This window comes from Papilio machaon, chromosome 2 (genome assembly GCF_912999745.1).
Source record: "Papilio machaon chromosome 2, ilPapMach1.1, whole genome shotgun sequence".
In the NCBI taxonomy this organism is placed as follows: Eukaryota; Metazoa; Arthropoda; class Insecta; order Lepidoptera; family Papilionidae; genus Papilio; species Papilio machaon.
In genome coordinates, this window is record NC_059987.1 from 10315937 (window position 1) to 10343380 (window position 27444).

The 27444-nt window shown below is 36.4% G+C and overlaps 1 protein-coding gene across 1 annotated transcript in view; it reads left to right on the forward strand.

Annotated features, from left to right (window-relative positions):
* Window positions 1–2999: 2999 nt before the first annotated feature.
* LOC106710886 (peroxidasin homolog) overlaps window positions 3000–27444 on the forward strand; it is a 104611-nt gene continuing 80166 nt past the window's right edge. Inside the window, exons 1-2 of the mRNA XM_014503070.2 lie at window positions 3000–3041; window positions 4261–4453. Coding sequence (XP_014358556.2) covers window positions 3000–3041; window positions 4261–4453 — 235 coding nt within the window. The remainder of the gene's footprint in view (window positions 3042–4260; window positions 4454–27444) is intronic.

Sequence of the window (27444 nt, forward strand, 5' to 3'; positions counted from 1 at the left end):
TTAACATCACAAATCCTCTTTTGTCGAGAGAACTATAGTATAGACTTATTTTTAAGAAATTGAATGGTTGAAAATTCAAGAGATAAAGACAGGTCGTTGAATTCTGATTAAATTTTAAAGTTTCATATTAGATATCTCATAAATGACTTTGGCACGAGCGCCACATAATTTTCCTGAAGTTATTTTGCTGGCAGCGTGGAGAGATCCTGCACCGAGCACCCCTGCCAAGATGCGGGCCTACGTGTCACCACGTCAGTAACACTTCGCTTACGAGCACCTCTTTAGATTGCAAGCTCAGTTTTTTTATATCTCAAGGTGACAAACGATCAAGCGGCCACCTTAAGTCGCCGAAATCGCGTTTTCAGATGCGTTGTCTTCTTTCATTCGACAGAGGAGGGGACGCACAGAAAGTGGATATTTCCCTTTCCTATGCGTCCTCTCCTTCGTCAAATCCACTTCCCGTTGCTATTCTTTCATTATGAGATAAGATTAAGAAGGAAAAGGGGAATTAAGTTAATTCTCCGGCACTCACACTCATCAGATTGAACGCGGAATTTCTTCCACTTCACGCCTATCTTCTGTACGGTCGTGGTATCCCACTATTAAGCTTAGCCTGTACCTGACGTAGTACTAACACAGAATCATTTCAGTCTTTATTTACGATTGCATTAGGTATTTCACATAAAAAACTGAACGCACGAACCTCTATAAACTTCAGAGATCACTCAAGTTTTGAAATCGATGTTGGATAATATGCGTAAATAATTCTTTCTTATCCCTTATTTTACGCACGTTAAGTGCTAAGCTCGAAGTATTCCCGTTTGTGCTTACTTAGTACATTTGCCGATAATCAAATGCGCAGTAAAGTGGGTTTTTACGGCAGCGCATTTTACGAGGACATTTATATTACGCGGCAGGAGTCGGCAGGAGCCGGCAGGAGTGGCAGCTCAATGTTTGCTGCTCGGCTGCTTTATGCCTGAAACACAAACATAAGAGCGAATTTACGTTGTTTTTATTGTGCTTGCAATATTTAATCAGTTATGTACCTAAGTGTACTGAGTAAGAGAATTAATAGCAAGATAAGTATAGATAGTATCTAGAAATAAAGAAGTTGCTGTGAATTTGTAAAAAATGTTTGATTGTCAATCTTTTCTCCTTCGAATTTTTTCCTCATTTAAACAATCCCGAAAGTTCGTCTCGATTATGTGACAGATCTTGGGCGAGGCATCGAGGGCAAGGATTTGACTTCCCTTGGCCATTACATGCCGGAACAAACTTTCAGTAATGTTCAAACATTTTCTTCTCCAACATGTTACAGCCGGCTGACGGAGCGACGTGGGGCGAGAGGCGCGGGGCGCGGGGCGCGGGGCGCGGGGGTGAGACGAAAACGAGGAAAATCCTCACAAACTCGCCGACGCAACTTGTCAGAGAAACGGCAAGGACTAGCATTAAAACATTATAAATAACTAAAAAATCTCAGTAACCGGGTCGGTCACTCCTGGAACCAAAAGAGACTGTCATCGGCACGTAATGTTGCAGAGAAATTGCAAATGAAAACAAGTACAACAGACCTTCGGAATTAGTTTAGAATTCTCAAGTGTAACTAAGTTGTTAGCTAAAATTCAAATAATTTATACAAACATTTTAGCAAGCTCTAATGTTTTTTTAAAAGAGCAACGATTCTATATTGTCAGTTATTTTATTTTTAAGTCTTCACATCGTTGTTTGTAAACGCTTATGAATTTAGTTTTATTGTTAGTAACGTGTGTGTTTTAACTTTACCGAGCGATTCATAAAGATGAGAAATAACCTTTTAAATTAATGATACCATTCAAAGGATCCGTTCAATTAAAATAAAATTAACATAATATTTATCATTACAATAAATATCTAGAGCGTCGGTGGCTCAGGGTTTAAGTACTTGACTTGCAATCTGCAGGTCCTGTGTTCGAATCCCGCCACACTGGTCCAGGTTTGACTATGACCTAGTCACCCCTAACTTGGGGAGGCTCCAAGCCCCTCAGTGAGGACGTATAGTTAGCTGATGATGATGAATAAATATCTCCAATTAGAACTAACTATTCTTAAGAAATAAATAGAGACGTTCCTAAATACTCGTAGTACAAACATTACGAGTATAACTGATAAATAAATGGAAAAACAACCACACAATCTTACATTTCAAAGATGGTGGAGTTAGTTAATTAAGCATAATTGATTAAATATATATAACATCGTTTATAATAATGTAATATGAAATAATTCAAGTACTCGCTCTAGTATGTTTGTTATTAGACAACTGGGCACATATATCTCGGTGCCTGGAAGCAGAGCAGAGTGTCGAGAGCCGGAATGCAATAACAGATCACAAATTTAATATCAACTCATCTCGTGCACAGTGACAAGTGCAAACTTAATGTTTACTACGAGTACATAATACAAGTATGTGCGTCTTATATGGCTGTATATTTGTATGTCATAATTTTAGATAGAAGTACATAGAACATTGTTGGTTCGCTACAAAACTGACTGTCGTAAGTCGCGCCGTGCCGCGGCTTTTGTCTGGCGCTCGCCGATTAAACAATATTTCAGCACGGCAGGAAAGAGGGGGGGGGGGAGAGTATGCGGGTCTCGCGAGTGCCGTCGGCGTTGTTTGCTTTACCTCATTTCAACTCGTATTGTAACGTTTTTAGTTCCGTTAAATTCGTAACTGTGTCAATGAATTTTTCGGCGTAAAAATGTGATCTTCCCGTTTGTTTAAGTGAAAACTAAACAAAATGGTTATTTTATAAGTTTTGAATATTTCTTATATTAAAATAGAACAAAACATATTAGTTAACACAAAATAATTTCAATTAAAACTATTGAACTAAACAGCGGTCAGTACCTTTTGCTGCACATCACTTAAAATACGAGTAGTTGCCGGAACTCCTTTGTCTATTTAACTTAATAATCGGCTGTTATTGGTTCCCGTTCATAAAGAGTTCCTGATCGGTTTGATGCCGCGCGGCCTCGGCGACTGCGGCGACACCGACGGTCGGGTATCTCAGGTGTTAGGCGACTTGTTATGAGTTCAATAGTGGCCGGGTGAGAAGAGAAGGGGCGAGTGGGAGTGGGGAGTTGGTCTCGCTTTTATTGGCGCCACCGCTTCGGGAATTTCATTAGAGTAAACTCCGATTCTCAACTGAACCGTGCCTAATTATCTCTTCACGTTCAACGATATTTATTTTGGGCAACTCCCGTCGTAATTATGTTCCAGACGAGAAATTCTAGAAGTACTGGGTATCTATTACAGCGTTTTACTCACATTTTAAAACGCTCTCATCTTACGTCGCCTCGAGATTTTATTAATTAAGAGGAACGAATGAAAGTAGATTATCTTATGTTAAGAAAATGATAGTACATACCAATTAGCATTTCTAAACTTGAAAAATAAATTCATTTTAAATGTTGTTCACTTTTAGTGGATTGAAAATGAAAATGAAATTACTTTATGATCTAAGGAGTGTCTAATTGGCACACGGATATTGTCCACTCTCACTTGTCACACTGCTCAATAAATGTCGTACATTTTGATATAACATTTCTTTTTGAAACGAAATACTCCGAAGTTTTTTCGTAAGCGACTGCTGTGACAGATTTAATAGTTTTCGAGATAAATAAAATCAGAGATCAAAAGCGACTAATATATCAGAAAATAAGCGTCCGTCGTCGCTCGCCCTGCCCCCCCCCCTCCCCCCTCACTCCCTACCCCGCACTCGCAGCGGCCCCCGGCGGCCAATTCCACGAATCTCTTTGATATATATGTAACAGCGGAAAAATTACCGACTAATTTGTTACGCGGTTATAGACGATTATTATAGTTATATACGATCATTACCCAATTATACTAATTAAAATATATACTAAATAAAATGTAGTAGTGCAAAGAAAGTTTGTGTAACAAGCAGTAGCTTGTTAAGCCACAATCACGACCATTTAATATGAATTCACCCAGTAGGCTGAACAGTCGTGATTTCCGCTTGGAGCAGAAGAATTAGAAGTCACAAATGAGATAATTGATCTAGTAGGTAAAGTTATATGAGATGTCACATTGCGTAGGCCTATTCTCGGAGATTTACTTTTCTCGAAAGCATTTGCTAACCCTAACGAAAGATTAAGTTAATTAGTATAACTTGATCACGATAGACTCGTTTTAAATAGAATAAGTATACTCAGTGAACGGCAAGAAGTAATCTAACTTAAAAATTTTGTTTGCAGGTGTTTGTACAGTTGAGGCGTGTCGTGTTCGCGAGTAGTGCGAGTGGCGCTAGTGTCGCGGGCGTGGGGCGGGGCGGGGCGGGGGCGGGGGCATGCGGCGCGGGCGTGGGCGGCGGGGCGGCCGCTAGCGGCATGGCGCGCGCGCTCGCGCTGCACGCCGCGCTGCTCGTGTTGGCGCACCTGCCGCCACCTGGTAAGTACATGTCCTACTGCATTTCTTATTACATAATTTCGTTCATCACGATGTTTGTTGTGCGACGCAAGTGGTGGAGACGACAAAGCTACACCAAGACTGCTTCAGTGAAATAGTTCTATGATTTTATAGAAACATTCACAAACTAATTCTCTTCTCTTCCTTATCAACACTATGATTTGAATAAATAGCTCGAGGAAATATTAATCTTAAATTCAAAAGGAACAGCAATATCCGATTGAACTAAGGGGACATTAAAAGAAATTTATGAACGGCTTTTAATAAAGTTTGAATTCTGTGATCTTGTGCGAAGGGCTGATAAGGCACGGGAACTGATCGCGTCCGCCGCCGCGGACTTAATTTACTCGATAATATCTTTTTCGTGGCCCTTTGCGATGCTAAACATAATGAAAGATGTTATATTTCAAGAACAACGTTGAAAAACCGCGAAAGAAACGTTTCCGTTCAATTTGCAATGACGTTTTTTTATCGCTACTAGCTTATCCTTAACAGAAGTTAAACATTTGCTTATGAAAGTAATAATATCGTAGCGTGCAAACGTGTGAACCATGACTGAGAACATCTCGGCTCAAATATCTTTCCCTGTGGTTCAATATAAACTCGCACAGCAACGACGAAGAAAGTTTTATTTCAGAAAATTCCAGCGCACGTACAGTGTACATTCACATTACAATGTGGCTAGATGTCTACAAAGAGAATATTTAACTCAATTTTACTACTTCAATAAAATATTTCAAATATATGAATGTAATAAAAAATAAAAGACGATTACACGGAACGTTGGAAAAGTATCGGTTTTCAATTCTCCGTCGCCATATCGAAGGGAACGCGTAATAAAACGAAAAATTGATGCCCGACCACACAAAAATTGTTATACTCACAAAGTTTCCCGCCGCCGCCGTCGAAAAAGACGATCCTTATTGATATTGAAAGGCGTTCCCTTGTGACTGAGGCCGCTCGGGCCGCGGGTAGCGGCGGGTTGGCCTATGAATAACCAAAGTCGATAAAATTTTGGTAATCCCCGCGTCGGGTTTAGTGTTCACTGGGTTTAGGACGGCTCGCTTCTTCCTTCAAAGTTATCGTTTAGGGACCTTTACTTCGCGGACTACAAACTTCTAATGGTTCTTTCAAAATATAATGCAAATATTTTTTATGAGCCGTAACCGTTTAATCCTCGAAATTATAATATTAAATCATAACTTGACCAACAAGTGTACAATACGGCTAAATTTACAAAAACAAACTGGTCACCTCACCAATATTTAATATATTATATTATGACCTTAAAGTCGCAATATAAATATTAAATATAATCGTATTCTACATTCATAAAATAAATTCGTACATAAATGTATAACCTACACCATAATTATGATACAAAACCCAACAGAAAAAATTAATAAGATAAAATAAGTAAGATTAAATCACTTGGAAAGTTTAGAGAAACTTGAAGTGTGTCCTCAATTAGCCTTTTGGATCCACCCTCTGCTCCTCTCAGTCCACAGCAGCGATTGTAATTTTCCAACGGGCATCTATTTGCCAACAATACTTCACACAGTGTATTTTAGTTTCAAACAATTTTAAATTAGTTCCCAAAAGTTTTGTAATAAATTCTGTATTGAGTTCCGATTCGGAAGTCATCACTTTGAAGTATTTTCTAGAGTTTGACTTAAAGAACTTAAGGTTCTATAAATGTTCACAAAAATGTCAGTAGAAGGTCAATAAGATAAAAATAAAGTTATGATCAAAACTAACAAACCACTGAGAGGTTATGCCGTTACTTCCTCTTTCTATATTTGTATCGATTTCATTGTAATTTTGAAAGGGTTGTCATGATAAAGATACAGTCAGCAAGATTTATTGTTACAATAGAATACATTTTATTTCAACATTGCTGTCGAATGATAGTAATTACTATAAAATTAAAGTTGTATTGATTTGTAGAGGTATGTATGAAGGATGGGCGACGAGCGCGCCTTACCACTTCTTGATTACTTCGCTTTTGCCATAAATTGGGAAACTTTGACGCATTCCTAATAACGAAGTTTTGTTATCAAATAGCCATCTCTGCCGCTCTGCCGTGTTGCCAGATGTTTCAAAATGTTATTAATTTTCGTAAATCGTATTAACATATTAATCTGACAAAACAAATTTGTCTTAATTCTCAAAATTTATTAAATAATATTGTTAGGGTGTGTAGTGTGTGAGAAGGAACATAATAGAACCCGCTGTGTCGATATCTCGGATATGATTAATGTAAAGTAACTATTATTTTCCAGCATATTCAGGTAAGATCTGCCATCCAGTTAGTTTTTTTTTTGTAAAATTAAAAAGCGAATGTTTGATTCCAACTGAAACAATTAAATTTGTAAAAGTAACGTAAGCGTTGAAAGATGATGCTATGGCGCTCTGCTGATAACTTTGTCTTGATACAAATTGGAAAACTTCGACGCAATTTTATTGATTAACTCTACCGTCAAATTGACCACGCCTCAATTTTTCAGCAACAACGTAAAGTTAGTTCACTTTTTTAAAAGGAAAGAAGAAACAATATTAAAAATCCTGGTAAATCATATGGGAAATAAAAAACATTGAAAGTTTGAATTTTTATAGTTCCTAAGTATTGTATAAATTTAGAAGAAAATAAAAAGTATATGAATAGAATGAGCAAGGCTATTTTCATTGTAGTTTTATTGTGTTACAAGCAGCGGTACTCATACGAGCGTGTGTTTTGTGTTACGAGTGAATGACTAATGAAACATGAAGTCCAGGTGAAGGTCGCTTCCCGCTTGTTTGTCCCCGCTCCCTGCGCCCCTTCGCCCCTTCCCCTCGGGAAAAAAAGCAATGCGCCCCACTGTGCCACAAGCTAGGTAAAGCGGCTTTTTTGGACTCAGCCCTGAAACTGCCGAACATGATATGAAGTATAGCAGTGCCTTTATAACTTCATAACGAAATATAAAGTCTTGGCACTTAGTAGTACCCAATGCGGTACTTTATTCGTAACAGCCTAAAGCGAATATTCCCTCAGGGTTCCTTAGGTGTGGTTTAGGCTAAGTGCTTTCTGCGCTCTGTCACCTTAAGCGACGGTGTAACTGTGGGAGATAGTAACGATACGATAATATCTGTCGCTCACCCCTATTGTTTATATTTCATAATGGATTTCCTTAATGTAAGCTAGGCCACACTTGTTGCATACAAACAGGCAATCCATAGCTGGTGTGTGACAAAACTGTGTACAATGAAACCCGGTTATACACATATATGACGCTTAGGTTAGGTTAAAACTAAACGTGTGTAGCCTGCATAAGGGAAAAACTTTACTAGTTATTAATACGCACTGAATTTTTCACAATCATAGAAATATTTTACTGATTTATTGAACAGGTAATTTGTTAAATGTTAATGAATTAACATAAATTTAAAACGTTAACAAGGTTTTCCGTCTTTAAAGCTGTTCAACGAATGTCGGGAAAAGACTTTCGTTTGAAAAATAGGCTTCGCGTTGTTTTTCGTAAAAAATATAGTGAATTATATTTTATATTAAAAGGCTTCTGTTTTTTAAGAATTGGAGAACAGCGCTTTGCTTTTCACGGTAATGGTTTTTACAGGCCTCGAGTTTAAGATCAAATTTTAAGATTCAATTATATTTGATTGATTTATACCCACAACGTTTATATTTTTTGTGCTCATCGAATAGAAAAAAATTGCCGTGACCTCGCTTACTAAAATACACTCATGAAAATACAACTTCTTATCAAATAACAGATACAGAACAGATACGTTCTTACTGTAAATATAACACAAAAATATACTTCTTGAAATATTTTATTATATTGTTAATTTTGAGTGTCGGGTGCGCTGACCCACTTAACTGACCCAAATGCCTCCAGTTTAACTGATTTGTTCAAAATATCTTAACAAACTAACAGGAATTAAAAGTAAAATAAAACTTAGTGATTGTACTTAGTGATTCTATACAGTGATTTGTACTTTAGCGCGATTTAGGTTTATTTTATTCTTAAATGAAGAAAAAAACGAGATCTTAGTAGCCTTTTATTTTCAATGGTGTTGCCAAGTTTGAATTTTTAAAGTACACATAAAAGGAAAATTCAGGTGAGAGTTACGTAAGCCATGATTTCCGAGGAGCTCCCGCGGTGGCACTCACCTCGCACGATCGAGCCGGCTGACGGCGACTTCTGTAGCAATTCTCACCCGCCGTCGCCTCTCCCCGTGACAACTTAAAACCTTTGAAACTCTTCCAGTGAACGAGAGACCGAATAAATAAATGTGTTAAACATTTGAATGCTAAAAGTTTCTTAGTAAAGGGAAATAGGTCGGCAATATTTCACACAGGGGGCGCTTGTCTGCAATTACTGTCGGCGAAATAACACGTTGCTGCTGAAAGCGACCTGTTATGGCGGAACGTTGATTTTATTACGAAACTTGCCGACGAATGCAAAACTTATTGCCTACAATAAATCAAGTTCTGCATTCTTACATACTCACCTATTTAATATACGAACACTAGCATTTGGTTAAAATGTCGCTTTTATTTTCTTTTGCTATAAAACATTATAGTTTATAGAAAATCTCACACGAAAACACAACCTGACTATTAAATATTAAATCCATATCTAATTAAAGTACCTATTTAAATGTAAACTTGATACGCGAATTCTAAACATTCAGTTTTCATATATTTGATTCTACGAAATTTTGTGTTATTGTTAATGGAATTCACGATACGAATAAAATTACTTGATTATTTTCAATTGTATAACAAATTCTATCGATTTTTTTTTGCTTTATTTTGATTTTCATAATTCTTGGGAGAACTTTTGAAGAGAAATTTAAAGTCGAAAGATGAATCTACCAGCGAATAATAACCTATCTTCCTGTTCATAGTAAAAAATAATAAATATGGATTTATGAGAAAATTCCAAACAAACACGAAACATGAATTAAATAAATTTTTTAACAGTAAAATTTTCGTAGTAGGTAAATAAGGTGAATGTTCAAACATAGCGAGTTGTCTGCCAGAAGTGTGAGTGACATGTACTACGTTCGTCGAAAGCGATTCTGAAACAGTTAAATGTTTGATTTGATTGCACAAGTTGTGAGTGGTTACCATTGCAGACTCTACGACAACTGTAAAACTGTCGTAAAGTTGTTGCTCTATTATTCTAGTTTTGTAATATTATAAAAGTATAATTCACAGCCAAGATAGACGCGACGGATACCAACGAACTGAATTTACAACCAGCAATTTTGTCGTCTTTTGTATTTGTATTATTTTATTGCATTATTGGTTGTACTAGGTTTCGAAATTGTTACAGAGTGGATTTGATACGAAAATTGTGCCAGTACAACAATACATCGCCGTAATAATTCAACTCAGAAATGTTTTTTTAATTTACATTACACGTGTATCAATTAATTCTTGAAACTCCAGTATTTGTTTACTGGATTGATTTCTAAGAAAACACAATGTTATCAGTTCTGCTTCAATCGCTCTCGTCAGATGTAACTTTGATATTAAGTAAATATGTTAATTACTTTATTTTCACTTCGAAAAATGAAATTTGCAATTTGTAGTCTTAAGTGTAATATTTTTTCTTTACGAAATCTACAATTTCGTTGTAGTACAACAAGGATTTGGAGATGTTTCTCGTCTGTTAATTCCTGGTTTACCCGAAACATTCGTACCTATGTGCATACTTTGTGCTTGTGGCTTAAGTTGCAATTGATAGCTTTAATTAAACAAAACATTGCTAAGTTACAAGTTACTGCTTAGCGACCTTGTGCAGAGAGGTGGAGTGGGGGCAAGCCACTTGGATTAGGTTTATTAGTGTCGACGGGAATTATATCTTCTTTTGCCGCTCACGAGCACGCCATTGACCTGGAAACTCGTCGCTCGTCGCTCGTGGCGCCCTCGCGCCGCTGCGGCTCATGCGAAAGACATTTTTAAGAATGTTTCCAGTTTTTTCTATTTTTTTCCATTGAGTTAACGTTTTTATTTTCTAGTTATTCATTGTTTAAAACATCAAAAAGATTAAAAACATGTTTAAAGAATGTGTAATTTAGTATTTTGTTTTAAATTAATTCGACGACTTTATTAACTGTATTGTTATTCTCTGAGATTAATTACTTCTAATTAGAAGAAAAACACAATAACTTTATTAAAAAGAAGAGAAAAAATCTGTAGTAGACAATGCGCTGTTTCTTGGTAAAAAAGCTCTGATTTAATGTTAAAAAGCTCTCATTAATTTTGTAATTACGATACTGGTTTTTCCAATGAAACTAATTAACTGTGAATCACGCATGATGATCATGTTTCAAACACAATTTTATTACAAGTTATGTAGCTAATGTAACATATATTTCTATGAATATCTAGTTCATTTACATTGAAATTCCTTAATTTTAAAAATTTTCGATTATTTGAATATATTTCTTCGATCTTCAGCTAGTCATCACAAACAAGCTACATATTTACAATCCTAATTGTGAAACTAAAATCAGAGCAAGATCTGCTCTACTGGCTGCAGTAACAACAATACTTCACACAAATTGGTCCTCCTCATTACGACTTTCATATGAATAACATATTTGTTCTTGTAATTAGATTGTATTAATACAAAAAAGACCTGTCTTTCGCACAAAAAGTGCATCTATAATTAACGTCACGTACAAAGGATTAGTAAGAATTGATTGAAAATTAAATTGCGAATGATTCGAAGTTGCGCAAGAATTTTTTTTACCAATTCATTATGTATTCTTAGCATCAGAATTGTAAAAAATAAAAAGACTGAATACTTGAATATGATCATGTACCTAATAATAGGCATGTCAGTGTTTTTTTCGTCCGGACATGATATCATTTTACAAGGTCATTGTGATAGATATGCGCCGGTAGCGGATTAAACGCTTCGATACTGTACCGACTTGCCACCGACAGACTTCTGTATGCAGCCAACATTCGTGGTGTCGGTATCTCTTGTGACTCAATCACTCGCTCCTGTCGGCTGACTCGTGTGTCCTCATTAGCACATTTCAATCTACGTACTTGCATTCAACATGTTCTCGTATGTACGCTCGTACGTTTTATTCATATGTAAAGAGGCTGTATAATTTACGGTTCCGTTGTTACGAATACACAGCCGAGCTTTCATTTAACTATCACATACGAGGGGCGCGGTGGGCGGAGGGAGGCTGTGCGGGGGGTGTGCAATCTTGGTAAAGGATACATGGATTACAGATCGTTGTAGGCGCGCTCTCGCAAAGTTCGTATGCTAATCGAAATGTTATAGTTACGAGTAACAAGTTGAAGTGACGATATGTGCATCAGAACAACCACCAGTTGTTGTTGGCACACCATAAGACGTTTATATCGTCAGGAAACATGAAAACATTGAATTCATGTTCATTTTTTTAAGATCTGAAATAAAACATCACAAACAGATTACACGCCGCAGTCGATGTCGGCTGCGGCAATCATTCTCGCGATACAGCTTCATAGCAGGCAGGTTTTCTCCTATTAGTAATAGAAGCGTTGCTGGAGTTTCTTCCGCCACTTCTTCTCCCAGCACTAATGCTTTCCGAGGTAGTAATGTTAGTTGTATTAATAATAGCAATCAGATAATAGCAACCGATCAAGCCGAGGTTCGGCCCTCTCGGGCACCCTTGAATCGGAATGCTAAACTCGTAATGAGTGACAGCCCAAGGCGAGGTCCCATCTCGGGGGCTCTTGAGCCCAATCACTCCATGGCCATGCGCCTGGCTACCTTAAGCTCGGTGAATCAGTAAATGCCTCTTCAAGGCAAACAGTGACTACTCAGTCACAAAAAAAATTAAGACCCGAAGAAATCATTTGTCAAAATAAAGAGAAAAATGCTTCAAACACCATTAGTATCTATGTGGGATAGTAATTAGTATTATTTGTATAAATGGCAACCTATGACTATTAGTTTGTCAATATATGACGTATAATGACAGACTCGCGACGACGTCAAGATGTAAAGATCGTCAATAAATGACATTTTGAAAAGAAATATTAAGTTTTACATGTCCATGTTCACATTCATGTGAGAGATTTATTTACCTGGCAATTGAGGTGACGAAGGAGGTATCTGAGCGATTCCAGGTGAAGTCAGGGCTGCGTGGTTCATTTACCTAGGGTCGGTAGCGAACTAAAATTCCAAGCATCTGCGCATACCGCATCCATTACTGAGGAATGCTAAAGCGAACATATTTTAACTGCGTCCATTTAGCCACTATAAGGACTATTAAAGGATTTGTTGAGTCTCAAATATATTATTCAAACAGAAATTATGTATGTAATAATGTATTATTAGAGTTATCTTATTTAACTCGAATTTGAAAGTTTTGCTGACCTCATCAGGAGCCTAAACAATCGAAAAGTTATACATATTGTCAAGAATACGAGGCATTCTATTTGTTACATAAGAGTTACTTGCATCAGCGTTTTTACGATAGTTCTGAATACAACGCCAGATTATAATGTGATATATCGTGGGTTTATGAAACCAAAATTTCAGTTCAAAACATATTAAGTTATCTCTGTTTTGTCAAAGACAGGGATGCCCATGTGTTTTATACAGTTTGGTCTCAGAAAGCCACGGTTAATGTTTATTGATGACATCGTTAATATTTTAAAACTGGCCACTTAACATAAATTAAGTATAAAAAGGATTGAACTGATTCGAGCCGTAAATTTAAAATATGAGTTAATTATTAGAAAATGAAAAATCTGCATTAATTCCACTTCGCCGTTAAAATTTTTCAATGAGCTAATGATTTGAAAAGTATTTTTGTTGGCTTCGTCTAAATTAAAAGATATATTTTAAATGAAACCATACTCCGCTATTTACAATTAACCCATTAACATAATATTCTATGTAATAAATAATTTAGTTGGAAAACCTTCCACGGTATAAAATTCTTTACTTGTTTTTGCACAAAAAGATATATTTTTACATGTTTTTCACCGAAAAGTTTTTCATAAAATATTTTCGAGGAAACGTGTAATTAGTTTGAAACCGTTATTAAGCTTCTTCTCGTATTTCAAAAATCAGAACTCGAATAAGAATATACAAGAATTATTTATTATACAATCAAAATGATGATGAGAGCTTTAGTGTGTACATACATTGCGTGTAAGTACATATTAGTAAACTATCAAAGTGAACTATTAAGCTCTCCTATGATCACAGTAATCCGTCCCTTCGTCGTCGCTTCGCAACACTCGTCGCTGTAATTTTAAGTTTACGGCGCTGATAAAAGGTAAAATGGGTTTCAGCGAATTTCAAATGAGATGGGATGAAAGCGAGCCGCGTCCGCAGGCCCACTCGCTTTGATGTGCCGCGGATTACTATGCCTAAGCCTCCGTGCGGCGCCCGAACTCGCCGTCACAAACAAACAACACTAACAACCTCACACCAGCCTTCATATATTTTATAACCGTTTTGGATTCACCAAATGCAGCATTTAATTCATATAACTAGGTATAACAAAAAATCATGTCAGAAATTGTATCGTTTCCTTCTAGAAGGTTATGATTCATTGAAGAAAATGTAACTGTCTAATTAGTGTGTAACTATAACTGATGTTCTAAATTAGTTTAATTAAATGGTTCTAATAAATTGTACAAAATCTATAAACTGTAAGCATTAGTACTCGCAAGTTTGTGATTTTGAGAAATGTGTGCCTTGATTTGTAATCTAGATTGCGACGTAAAAGTACAGGTAGAAAAGAAGTTAATTAACACTTTTATACGTAAAGGGTGTTGCTGTGAAGAAAAATCTTTAGAAAAATTTAGACGTTCGAGCGGACGACGAAATAAAAATGTTGGCAGCATTAAAAGTTTGTTAGCGGAGGGAAGTGGCCCGAAGTAGCCCGCCCCGGTACGGCTACATTACTCCCCGGGGATTGTAAAACCTTCTGTATTGTCCGTGAAATTGGATGTTTACGAGCCACTACGTTTCTATTGCATATCAACTGTGCTCTATCAATACTAATATTAATAGCTTACACAACAATTTCTAAATAAGTAGATACAAATATAACCTTCTTGGTAGAAAAAATAAAAAAAAAAACAAAATACTCTATTGTGATTATTTTAGTAATATTTAATATGTTTCCTTATTGGAAACACTTTTAAACGGATAATAATTATTTTCTGGTCGAGACCCAATCCAAGCTCTTTTCATTTCACTTTGTTAGTAAGTCGTAACAGATTAAGTACAATTATAAAAGTTTGTATTATGTGCAAAATGTTTTCTTTAACAACGTTAATAGCACGTATAATTTATGCTGAAGTAGTTAATCACAAGCTGTGGGTGAATTCCCGACTAGGGACCACTTTATATAACACTCGAAAGAGTCCGCACTCCGCAAGGCCCTACATCAGAGTACCGATAGCAAATTACTTTATCTTTTCCTTGCCATTTAGTGTCTTCCTCAGCTTCATTAATCTTATCAACTATGTCATTATTACCATAGATAATATAATACTATATACTAGTAGTTTTATTTCAGAAGTTTAGAAAAACTATGTGTTACAACTTGACATACAATGATCAAACGTCTTGTGGATTTTTAAAGTTGTATTTCTGTTCAAATTTTCTCAGAATATGCGATTGGTCATTTACCATTGAAGAGAGCACTTAATCTTATATTCAGCTGACCACAAGGATAAGTGTCAGAAATAGATTATTGTCAGTGACATGGAAAATATTTACATCATGGGTGTATTTCAATGCGCTTAGAAAAGGCACGGATATGATGTTATCTTTTATTTTGTACATGATCAAGGGGTAGTTTTTGAGTGAAAGCTCCGTGCTTTTATAGATAAGAAGAAAGTCTTTTATAAGGCAGATGATTTGTGGTAAAAATTATCTTCGTTCGGTTTCAATAGAGATGTAATGAATGAATGAATATCTTCTATATCTTTATTCAATGAAAGGCCTTCTTTGACTGTTTTACTAATGATTTAAATTTCCTTTCGAATATAACAAAATGTATTTGAGATAATACTTCAAAGACGTCTTTTCTTAAAAAAAAATACATAGCGATTAAATTTCATTTATTGCTTTAAAATTAATAATTTATTTATTAAATAATTCAGCGTGAGGGTAAGAAATAAAGACAATTTGTTGTTAAAAACAATATTTACGTAAATGAAATGAGCAACAATTTCAGTTCGTCCACTAACTGTATTTATATTCGTCTTAAAAAAGAAACAACAATCTTCAAATTTAACGCACAAGGAAGAAGTTTACAACCCCGAGGGTGAGTTATAGCAGTATTGGAAACTTTTGTTGGCGCAACTTTATTCGCATTCTCTCCATCAGGCCACTTTTCTAAGGCGAGCTCCGCAGGTGTGTGTGGGGGGCGGGGGAAGGAGAGGGAGGCGTTAATTAGAGCACTTCCACACTTGCTTTTTTTCGCACCTATCTGGGTGGAAGAGAAGAGAGCTTTTCCATTTGCAAGGTTTTGTTTTACAGTGAAAAGTTTTAGAGCTGGATATACGGCAACCTCATTAATGCTTTATTTTCTGCCATTATTTTGACTGTGCTGTAATCTATAAAACACAGACTAATATGCACACAAACATTAAATATAAATAATATTCAACATTCAATTTAGCCGGATTAACTTTTTAGCTCAGTGTAGAAGTCTTGTAGTTTACAGTCATATTCCACGAAACATTTGAAAATAGAATTTTGATGTTTGCCTTCCGAGAATCGGCGAGCGCCAGCGCGGTGTGATTCTTAAAAGCGATTTTTATACCTTTTCACATTTGTATAATCATATATAGTCGTGGAATTGTCAAGTTTCACACATGAGCAGTGAGGCTGAAGCAGTTGTTTTACTGCTCACGTCGAGACAGAACATTACTACTATGCTACTGCTCTGCTTCACTGTTCTAATGTCCGTGTGAACGTAGTTAATGATAAAATATTCACAATATAAGTAAAGAAATTTTACGGGTTACTAATAAAATATGTATATTTTGATACAGTAAACAAATTACTTAAGGGTCGTTAGCGCGTTATCGTCGCCAAATTCCAACAATTTATTTCTCGAGAACACATTTTGCATATTTTTATCACAAGGCCTTTACATTTTAATGATAAACAGGATTATATTTCTATGTTAAAAAGAATTGTAATAGAAATTGTTAGCATAACAGACATTTGCAACAAACAACTCACAAGTATTCATACAATCGTATGTAATACTTAGGGCAAGCGCAATTTCCAATAACTTCGCAGTTGTTATTTGAATTTTGTTTTTTTTCAACATAAAGATATAATTATTTGTCGTTTACGACATGATCTAAAGTACTGATTACAGTTATAATGTAGAGATATTTTTTCGGGATGCAGGATACTGGAAGCGAAGGAGTTCGTACTGTAATGCGGGCGTCGAGCGCTGCGTTACCTTATCTTAATCCACGCTCATCCGGCACGCACGTCGCTCGCACGTCGCCTCGCACCTTCACATTAACCTTGGAAATATAATGCCCCATTGGGTTCTGAATTACTTTTCACATTTTAAACAAAAAAAAAACTTTAAATCGTGAGTATTAAAATGCAAGTCTTTTGTAAAAGCAATAGTGATATATTATTATATACTGGATACGAATCCCAGCGGAATTGTGCCAATAAATGTCACAATTTTTAAATTTTACGTTTAAATTTGTTATACAAATTGCGATCGGAAAAATCCTGCTCGTTTTACATATAGATACGACTACATACAACAGATAAAGTAATCATTATTATCTACTTAGTTTGTTCTTGTCCATTTTTGAAGATAAAAATATTTTTATGTGAAGGAAACTTTGTCAAGTCTACACTTGATCATTTTACAACAACCAATTTTACAACCTTTACCTGTAATAGCAGAGAGGAAAGGGTAAACAATTTCCCCAGCCAAGATGATATGTTTTTCCCGTTTCTTTTGGTTTCACTTCGAGTAACATGTGTTAAAATAAGACATTAGTAATTTATTGCAAAGCAAACATGTTGATGCGGTGTGGCTATGGGCAGCTGTTTGCGGCGCTTATTGTCAGTTACGATCGTTGCAGGGCGCTCTGGCACCAGGGCGCGCCGGATCACACAGCAGTGTTACGTTTCACAATCGTTGTTCAAACTTTGTATAAAATACAAAGTTTAATGTAATTACAATAAAGCAAAGGTACGATTGGCGGTCGATCCAAAATAGATATCGATGGGCTAAAAATCAATCCACGTAATTGATGAAGACGTCAATGTTTAGTGCAAGTTTTCCGCAGATTTTCCGAAAACCACCCGCAACCCGTCGCCCGCCGCCCACCGCCCACCGCGCTCGCCCTTCAGCCTAAATCAGCACAAGATAACATAAACATATGCAAATGTTCAATTTACACAGTAGGCACAGGTTGGTTCCCAGAACCACGGTCGTATCTCACTCGTGTCACGCTCGCGGCTGCCGTAGCGTCGTGACCCGAATGACATATTAAAAAAGTTCCAGATAATACAGTTTCATGTTATAAACGACGAGAAATTGTAATGAGAAAGATCACGCTCTGCCCTCGATAAGATGGAAATCAATTCCGCAATTATTTTATTTTTCATACTACTAAAGAACATCAAAGGACATCGAAATACGACACCACAGAAAGAACAATCCACTGATAGTGCTTATTTTTTAATGGTACTAATATTATAAATGCGAATGTTTAGATGGATGGATGTTTGTTAGAAGGTATTTCCAGAACGGCTAAAGGGATCTCACTGAAATTAAGCATAGATGAACACATAGGCTGGTAATTAAATTTATTTTTTAATTCCGCGAGGGCGAAGTCGCGGTGTCAGCTAGTTAATAAATAAATTTAACTAACGTAAACATTTTTGAAGGTGTTATTCTATCATTTATAAAATACGTGTCTTTATGAATGTTGGTACAAATATTAAAGAAACATACTAAACGACCTTCACACGTGGAAATAAAACGCCCCCGGCAATTATTACGGCATTTGATCAATGTTTTCACGTTCTTTTGACGGCGCCGTATTAGAAAGTCGGTCGGCGACATCAAACGGATGTAGCTGCGATTTGGTTTAAGCCGACAATCGACCGCTTGATCACTGTCTACCTACCGAATATATAGGATTTTTAATAAAGAATCCTTTGAAGAAAAAAAAACGATTCCAACCATCTTGAATTTTGCGTTAGAACGTGCAAAATTCCGTTAACTCGGTTCGGCGAGGTAATAGCGTTTCTCATCTTGACGTTATTTTTAAGTAACAACTGGAACGAGGTAATTCGACCTAATGGAAACGTGAAAGGGATGGTAAGTGAAATTTATTTTGAAAAATAAAACGACCGCTCACGTATTTTAACAAGAACGAGCCAGACGGAGGTAAAAAAAAAAGCTGTTACCATTTAACCTCTAGTTTATTAGATTGTGACCGCAACAAGGGTTACACCGGACGCGTTACGTAACGCCTTTTTTTGGTGACGGCGTTGAAATCTTCCAAAGATACCCTGCCTTCAGGGGGAAAACAGGGTAATGTGGGATTAGACAAACTAAAATCCCCTCGATAGCCAAACTCAAGTGCAATAAAGGAACGCACCGGAACCCTCAGCATTTATCTCCCCAGGAGAGGCAGAACTCTCCCTATGACTCCACACGATAACAGCAACGTAGAACCACGTCACCGCCTTCCCAGCGATACCTAGTATCGCCTTTAGTTCTTTTCTGTTTTTGAAAATAATCACAAAGACAACGGTTTTCTAGCAAATCATTGTTTGTCATCATGGATTTCAGCAATCAACATTGAAGTGACCGCAGACACCTGGTTGTATGTATATTTTAAACTAACTATATGTATCAACAGAGCCGTTTTCACTGCCTGCTAATATAACAATACTTGTTTCCTATATACTTTATGAATTAAATACAAATGGTGTAAATGAGTTTGGTTTTAACCGAACTAAATATGATATTTCAAATTAAATGTGTTGTACATTGAGCGCATAATATTAATACGAGGCGCGGCTCGTTTGTATGTTTGATTTACTTCCACGATATTACCTCCATGTTCCGCATTTTGGTACCTATGTACGTTACATACAATTTAACTGCCAGCCGCCGTCGACTCGAATATAAAGCAATTACGAAAATGTTTCGATATTATACTCTTTATTCTAACAGAGAGTTTGCACTGCTGAAACATTAGCTTATACATATGTTGTCTCTCTTTCTGTGCAAAAAATTAAGATGATATAATGATTATGAGTATGATTCGATATACGCGGTTACAAGCTGTTACGTACCTACTTTATGCGAAGCTAATCCTTTAAGAAACGCGCGAAGCGAAGCTAATCCTTTATGTTGTTTTAATACAATGTCACAAACTAACGCGTTCGTAAATTGAAACGTTTATTAAAGTTAACGAAACTATAGAACAGCTCTGCTGTGTATCCATTAATTATAAACCAACAACAACTAAGACTGGGGCGTTAAGGGATAAGTTGGGGAGGTGCGACAACGATGGTCGTTACTTAGTGCGCTGGGACGCTGGGACGCGGGGACTCCGGGGCGCAGGGAGGCTGAGACACCGTAATCCGGGATGACTATCCGCGCAGCCAGGTAAAGCCCCGCTGAGCACTGGAAAATCCTCTAACCTGATTACAAGATATAGGTTATTATTTTGTGTGTACAGTCCCAAAGTCTCACAAGGGCTTTTCGACAAACATTGTGTGAAAATGTAATTTTAAATACATTTCCAAAAATACTAAATAAAGCACCAAGCTTTCATCGCTATTTGAACGCCACTCAATTTAGGTGTCAAAGTCTGTGTGCACATTATAGTGCCTTCATCAGACACGAGCAGTCGCGACACGTGTCTATCTCTAGAGGATAACATCTATCTGCTCGGTACATTACATATACAGGCAGATACATCCCGTATTCACGATCTTACCGCTGCTAAAGTTCGTTATATGACGTCATCTCTGGTTAACAAACAAAAATCAAATCTGTTCGTCAGTAAACTCACTTAAAAAGTGGAAAATCTGTGAATTAGAAAGAATATGTTTGGGCTATAGATTAAATTATATTTACTACGATGTTAGTTATTGGGTTTAAAAAAAATATTTTAAATATAACAAAGTAAATAAAAATATCTTTTACATTGAAAATAACACATTGTTCGAATCATTGAAAGCAACAAAAATCAAATTACAACTGTGACGGCCGCAACAAAAACTGTTTTATCAATGTTTTTTTAGCTGGCGTTCAATTAACGAAAACGAAACGTAACCGCTGCACATCAAACGAATGCGTCGGTGGGTCCGGCGCAGGGCGGGCGCAGGGCGGGCGCGGCGTGCGGACGTTTGCGGTCTCACGCTATTGTAACTGCACCTTTTATCCATTCTAAAAGTAAATATAAACTTTACGAAAGACTCTTTATTTTATATCAAGGACATCTTTTAAATAACCAATAACTTTTTATTGTTTTCTAAACGTAGAATATGATTTAAACGGAGATATTGGTCTCAGAAACCCACGGTAAATGTAGTTTACTGATTTTAACCAGTGTGGATGGGGGACTTCTAAAATATAGTAGAAGAATTAAGAAGTTACATTGCAAATCTGTTTTTCTATCTGCAACTTACACATTTACACAAACACTATTCTATCTACTATCATTACCTACATTACGTATACCAACATTGAGTTGATAATTATCTTGAAGCTACGCGGAATAGAACACATTTTTTTTTCATTATGTTGCATCATGATTTTTGTTTAAACTAAGTTTAAAAATATTTTCATAAATAGAAAAATTTAATGAAAAAAAAATCCAGCCAGTTTCCATACGATGGCGTACTTGTCGGCCACTCAATATGTAAGTGTGAGAGATCGTTACGGAGATCCACCCGTTAGTCAACTCCCGCCATAAATTATGAAGTGACCGTATCCCCGCTAAGTTCACTACGTTGAGTTATTGCCGCGTGTAACTCAGGCCACGGAGGGCGCGAGGAGATTTGTCGATTGTTGTAAGCAGAGTTGATGTATTTGAGCCATCTTGTCTGCAGGTTTTTGTAACCTTTCAAACATTAATCAAGATCTTAAAGATTTCAGTTTCAAAAAAAAATTAAAAAAGATTGTTAGTTTTCTTTTGCTTTTATGTTCATACAGTAAATTAATGTGCCGACAATAGTTCGACACAGACAATCTAGACACTAAGGTATCTATGCTCGATCTCTATTCAACAATGTAATTTTATCAATTTAATGTAAACGCAAAACTAATTTAAAATTAAGATGTATATTGTCTTGTTGAGATTCAACGTTTAACGCTCCGCCGCGTCGCTTTCCGCTGCCAAGACGCGGCGTCTTGAATACTCTTCTAGTTGATTGTGTTTGGATTTTAATGTCTGGAGGAAATTGAATTTGAAGATCCGCACCAATATCAATGGATCAACTCGTATCTAGAAAGCGATCTCATCCATTGTTCAAATACTATCTCGCTCCAGTTTTGCATCCAGCAGTTGGAACATCGATTTCATCGCTCCCGACTTCTCGACCTCATTCTAAATTAGTTTTACTTTATAATTGATGTCGAGATTTACCTATACATATCTTCTAACTACTTTATGCGAAAATCTTAGCGTGTATTTTATTTTTTACAAATTTCTACAATGTAATTTATTTACAGATGGCACCGTTGTAAAATGTACCTATGCATTATGCATAATAAAATTTCGTTATCATTATGGTTCTTCCTTGTGAAATATTGTTTGTCAATACTCAAGACTCAAGTTTATGTAAACTTATAGCATTGTACACCACGACAACTTATTAGGTTGTTCGCTATACGGTTGTTGTCGAATTGTTTTGTCTCTATTGTTACTCTTCAGGAGCGACAGGAATGTAGTCGGCGGGCGGGGATGTGGCAATTAATTTGGTTAGTTAGCAGTGCTTCGGCGCCATCGTGCATTGTTGGCCCGGCCGCCGCCGCCGCACCACCTCGCCTCGCCGCCGGAGACACTTTGTTAGACACAGTTGCTCCAACTAGTTACAGTTGTAGAATGCTGCCATTTGCCCTACGATTGTTTTAATTGTTTGCAGAATTTATGACATGCTTCGTGTACTTCTGAAACTGTAAAGTTTCGTGTTGATGCATGAAGAGAAAACAAAAGCGTTAACGACTGCACTTATAGACACAAAATGATCTACTACTATATTGCATAACATTAATAACCTTTAGTAAGTCATTTACTTGTGTATTTTGAATTATAAAAAAATATTACTCAAGCCAGCTACCGACTAAGTAATCAATCAAAAACTTCCCTCTATATTTATATTCATTAATTAATTTATCAAAGCAATCATAGTCACTATCATTATAAAGAATTAATGGAACGTGAAATTGGCAGTGTAATTGTTTAGTGTCATCTTTGAAGGCGGCGATATCAATTTGTTAGCGTTACGAAATGGAAGTTGCCTCCATCTTCGGTGAGGAGCGCAGTGGTCACTGGAGGCCGAGGCGTTTTAACCTCCCTCTATGAATATTATATCACCGCTTCACTGAGAATGTCCTCGACGGCTGCAAATTGCCAAGTGGTGCTTGTTAATTGGACCACTTGGCAATTGAATAGAGGACTATTGACAACATTTGGACATAAATTTAATTTGCTAATCGTGTTATGGTATATTTTTTGTATTAACACAATAGCTAAGAGCCATTATTAATGCATAGATTTTTTTTTAGATCACACTAAAAGTAAGCTTACATTTATTAAATTTCCTATTGACATTTGTTAACTTTGTTTGATAAATGATATTAAAATTATATTTTTCAATTTCTTATCGTTTGATTCAATTAACGAGTTAAAGAATTTCTTGGCAGGTAACACTACCATTTACTTACTTCGTATTTAATAACAGCTCCCTGCTGCTTGCCGAACAGGGGGTGGAACTCAATTTGCCAATGTAAATTGGTTGCTTTGAGATTTCTGCTGAATAAACAAAACTTGTCGCTACAAAATCTTATTAATTCAGAGTGTATTAATATTACTTAGTTTATTATTTAGGAAACTTATCTTTAACTAATAAATTAATCTTAATTGAAATATAGCAGTTTACGACATGCGTAATGAATTTCTAAATCAAGTTGTATTGTGTTAAATGTTTACATATTAACAAACAAATCCTTGTTTTTAAGACTGTTTTCGTCTTCATCATTAAATAACTATACCACAGAGTATACAAATTAAATGGTGATATGTGTAAGGGCTTATTACAGTCATCGTATTCAAAACTCAATATTTCAATTTCATTTAAAAAATTTAACGGGCTGTCATCCGTGTATAGATAAACGAATAACTTTTATTCGTATCAAAATAACGATTGAGTTTTAGAGCGTCTGCCTCTACCCCCGCCCCCGCCCCCGCCCACGCCCAAGCCTCCGCTACCCTCGCCACTGTCACACACACACATGACAATTTAATTAACTCTGTAGTATCGGATACATTCGCGATGATATTATTGAAAAATGAATTTGAACATGTGCACTCTACAACCGAAGTCCGATGTAGGTACTTCATACGAGATCATCCTATCTTGTAACAATAACTTCGTTATACAGTATTATTTTGTTTCGACAATTGGTAAAGGTGACACTTAATTGGCAGTTGCATTGTCACTTGTCACCATTGACCGCTACTCCGCAGCTCTTCATTGGCTGCACAGAAAATCACAACCAATAAAATGTCACAAAGCGTCTCGAAATATAATACGCCACTTGGTAAATGAATTAGTTTGATGAGCAATTTGACGCGTCTTTATAATTCGCCGAGGCAAAGTACCAACGGACGACGTATATATAACTTGCCCGTAACTTAATTTAGAATTGATATCTTTCCATGCTTGGCTTTAAGTGGAACATAAGTCAATATGTTTTTTATTTCGATCTCGTACGATATACTCGGCACAAATACAGCTGTTGTTTTAAATTCAAATGAAACATGTAGCGCGCGGTAGTGCGAGAAGTGCGTGGCGCAGCGTACGCTTACGGCCCGCCCGTTCCCTGTCGCGCAGTTTTGTGTTTGAGGACTTCTGTAATCGATCAAACATTATTTATTGTTCAAACTGACAAACCTGTCTGTAACTATTTACACATTTACTAAATAGAGTTAAATTTGCTCTGTTAAAATATACAAACAAAATCGGGACGAATAAACTATAAACACATATTAAATTTAATCTAATCACGATATAAACAAAGTCTATTTTTCGACAATTTCAACTTATGCCTCATGCATCTCTTATACACTTAAAGGCAAATATAATTGGCTGTTGATATATAATAGAATGTGGCAATTATCCCATACTCACGAGTAAGTGGCCACTTCAAATGTTACCACAGACGTTTGCCGTCAGCAGCCATCCCCCGCCAGCTGCACTCCCCTCCTGCCCGATACCACAGGATCATAATTGATGCCAACTGAAGCACTTATTGTTCGCTTCTAAGGCTCAAATTTATTTATTGAACATATCGTTAACCCTGTCATTATATTTGTTATAACAGAGACGACAGTATGTTTTAAACGTGAATTTTGATCTCTGAGGTGTTTCTAAAATATGACAAAATCTTAGATATTATTGATGAAAGCCAGACGAAAATTAAATATGCATGAAATATGTTTTTTTTTTCGATTATTTTTATACAGAGATTCAATTTTATTCATTGCACGGATGAACTTTGACTATTTTAGTGAATCCAGAATGAACAGCACTGAATTAGCTAACACAATACCATCGTTGTCGGATAATTTGCTTAATTTGCCGGTAAATCATTTCACTGAGGTTAATTAAAAACCATATTTCACAAATGAATGTGAAATTGTGCATTATATATTTAGTTTAACAATAGTTCTGCGTATGCTCATTATAATTGAATTTGCATACGTTTAATTTGAATTTGTTAATGTCGTAATGCGTTGTTTACTAATATTGCGGTGCGTATTTATCACCGGCCGATTATCAAATGAACCGAATCATGAACTCTTCGTCTTTCGTTGTTATTATTGTTTTTAAAACGTTTTCTAACATAACGTTACATAAAATTCTCAAGATTTCTTCGAAAATAAAACAGTCAGAAGTGAAATAAATCTCAAAGGATCATAAATTCTTTATTGAGCGTTGTCCCAGAAAAGTTGCGTCGCGGAAGTGGGCGCTAAGTTATTGTGTGCAGTTTAGACGTCACTGAAAGCCGAGCGCCGGGCAGAGGACGCCGAACAGTGGACGCCGATTGTATCCAACATGATATAGGAGGATACCTACCTACTACTCACAATAAAAACATTTCAAACAATGTATAGAAAGAGATTGGTATTGTAACTTATTTCTTATGCTATAATTCTGTTTATGAAATCTCAGAATATTGTAGATCTCGTTGTTTCAAATCCGACCGATTTTATGCGTCAACTTTTGTTTTTATTGCATTTTGTTCGCACTTAGAAGAATTAAATGAACCGAAGTTCTATTGTAACATGAAATGAATATCAAAAGCCAATATAACAAGTACTTAGAAACAAATCGTTTCCTATTTAAACTTTGCCGCTCCGTTCTCCTGTACCTAATGTTGCTCTAGTGAACATAGCCATTCTAAAGTCCAAAGGTAATTATAAGTTAAATTTTGCTTCAATAACTTTTACAGCATTGCAGTCACAAACCTAATTCCTTTTTTCTGCTTATTTTATTCTAGAATATTTGGTACCAAGTTAACGGTTACTACTAAACTGTTTACTCCGCTGTGCTAAAAAATAATATTCGTGGTCATTTCTTATAATTCTACTCTTTCATAAAGATGAAGTGAAACAGATTACTAAACAGTTTCTATTATCTTAAAATGAATGCCAGTTTGAATAGTTTTAAATATTAGAACTAGAACAAAAGATGAAGCAAGACAAGTTTCTTACCAACAAACAGAATGGAATCGTTTTGAGAGCAAAGTTGTGGTGGAGAGGCAGCGACATTAGTCAGCCGCCTTCGCCGCACCGCACCGCGCCGGGACACGGACACGGGCACAGTAACAATGGAGGCAACTTCGCGACCGACGACGCTATTAAGTCGATTAGTTTGCATCACTCGCATACCATTGTATTGTACTAACTATTGTAGTTCCCCGCCCCGCACCGCACCACACCGCACAACACCGCACCACACCGCATCACCGCACCGGCTCTCACTACCACTTCGCAAACTATCAATTCAGATACGTTCCATTCCCATGTAAAATTTATGATTGTTTATATCTGTGTGAAATTAATCGCGAAAAAGCAAATTTTCATTTTGTTTAATATGTTGAATAATACATATGTAGGTATACCAAACTATTTACATCCATGATTCCTATCCTAAAATTATTTGCTAAGTTCAAAAGTGGATGGAAATTATCATTGTTCCCATTTGGAACTAAACAATTAGATTTGTGTACGAAATAGTTGGCCTTCATAACTAAACAAAACTTGCAATTAATTTAGGTTGAACAAAGGCAAACTATCCGCCGCGTCGCGCCGCAGTCGATGCGTCGAACGCACGGACTAACAAAGCAAAGGGCATAACTTTATGCTGCAATTAATGTTTCAATGCCGCACCCTCACCCCGCACCCGCCACAGCCCCCGGTATATCCATTGGCTGCTCTAATGGCCAGCACATGGTTTTATTATTACTTAATTTATTTACTTAATAAGTACGTATCGGTTTTACATTAAAAAGTTGCTTTTAAATTACCTATATTGTTCTGATGTACATACATACACTGCGGATATGTTATTTTTTATTGCTGTGGCGATTGCACCGAAAGGTTTACAATGTAAACTGTAACAACACATTTAATACATAATATTTACATTGTCGTAATCATATATAACCCTTATCGAGTT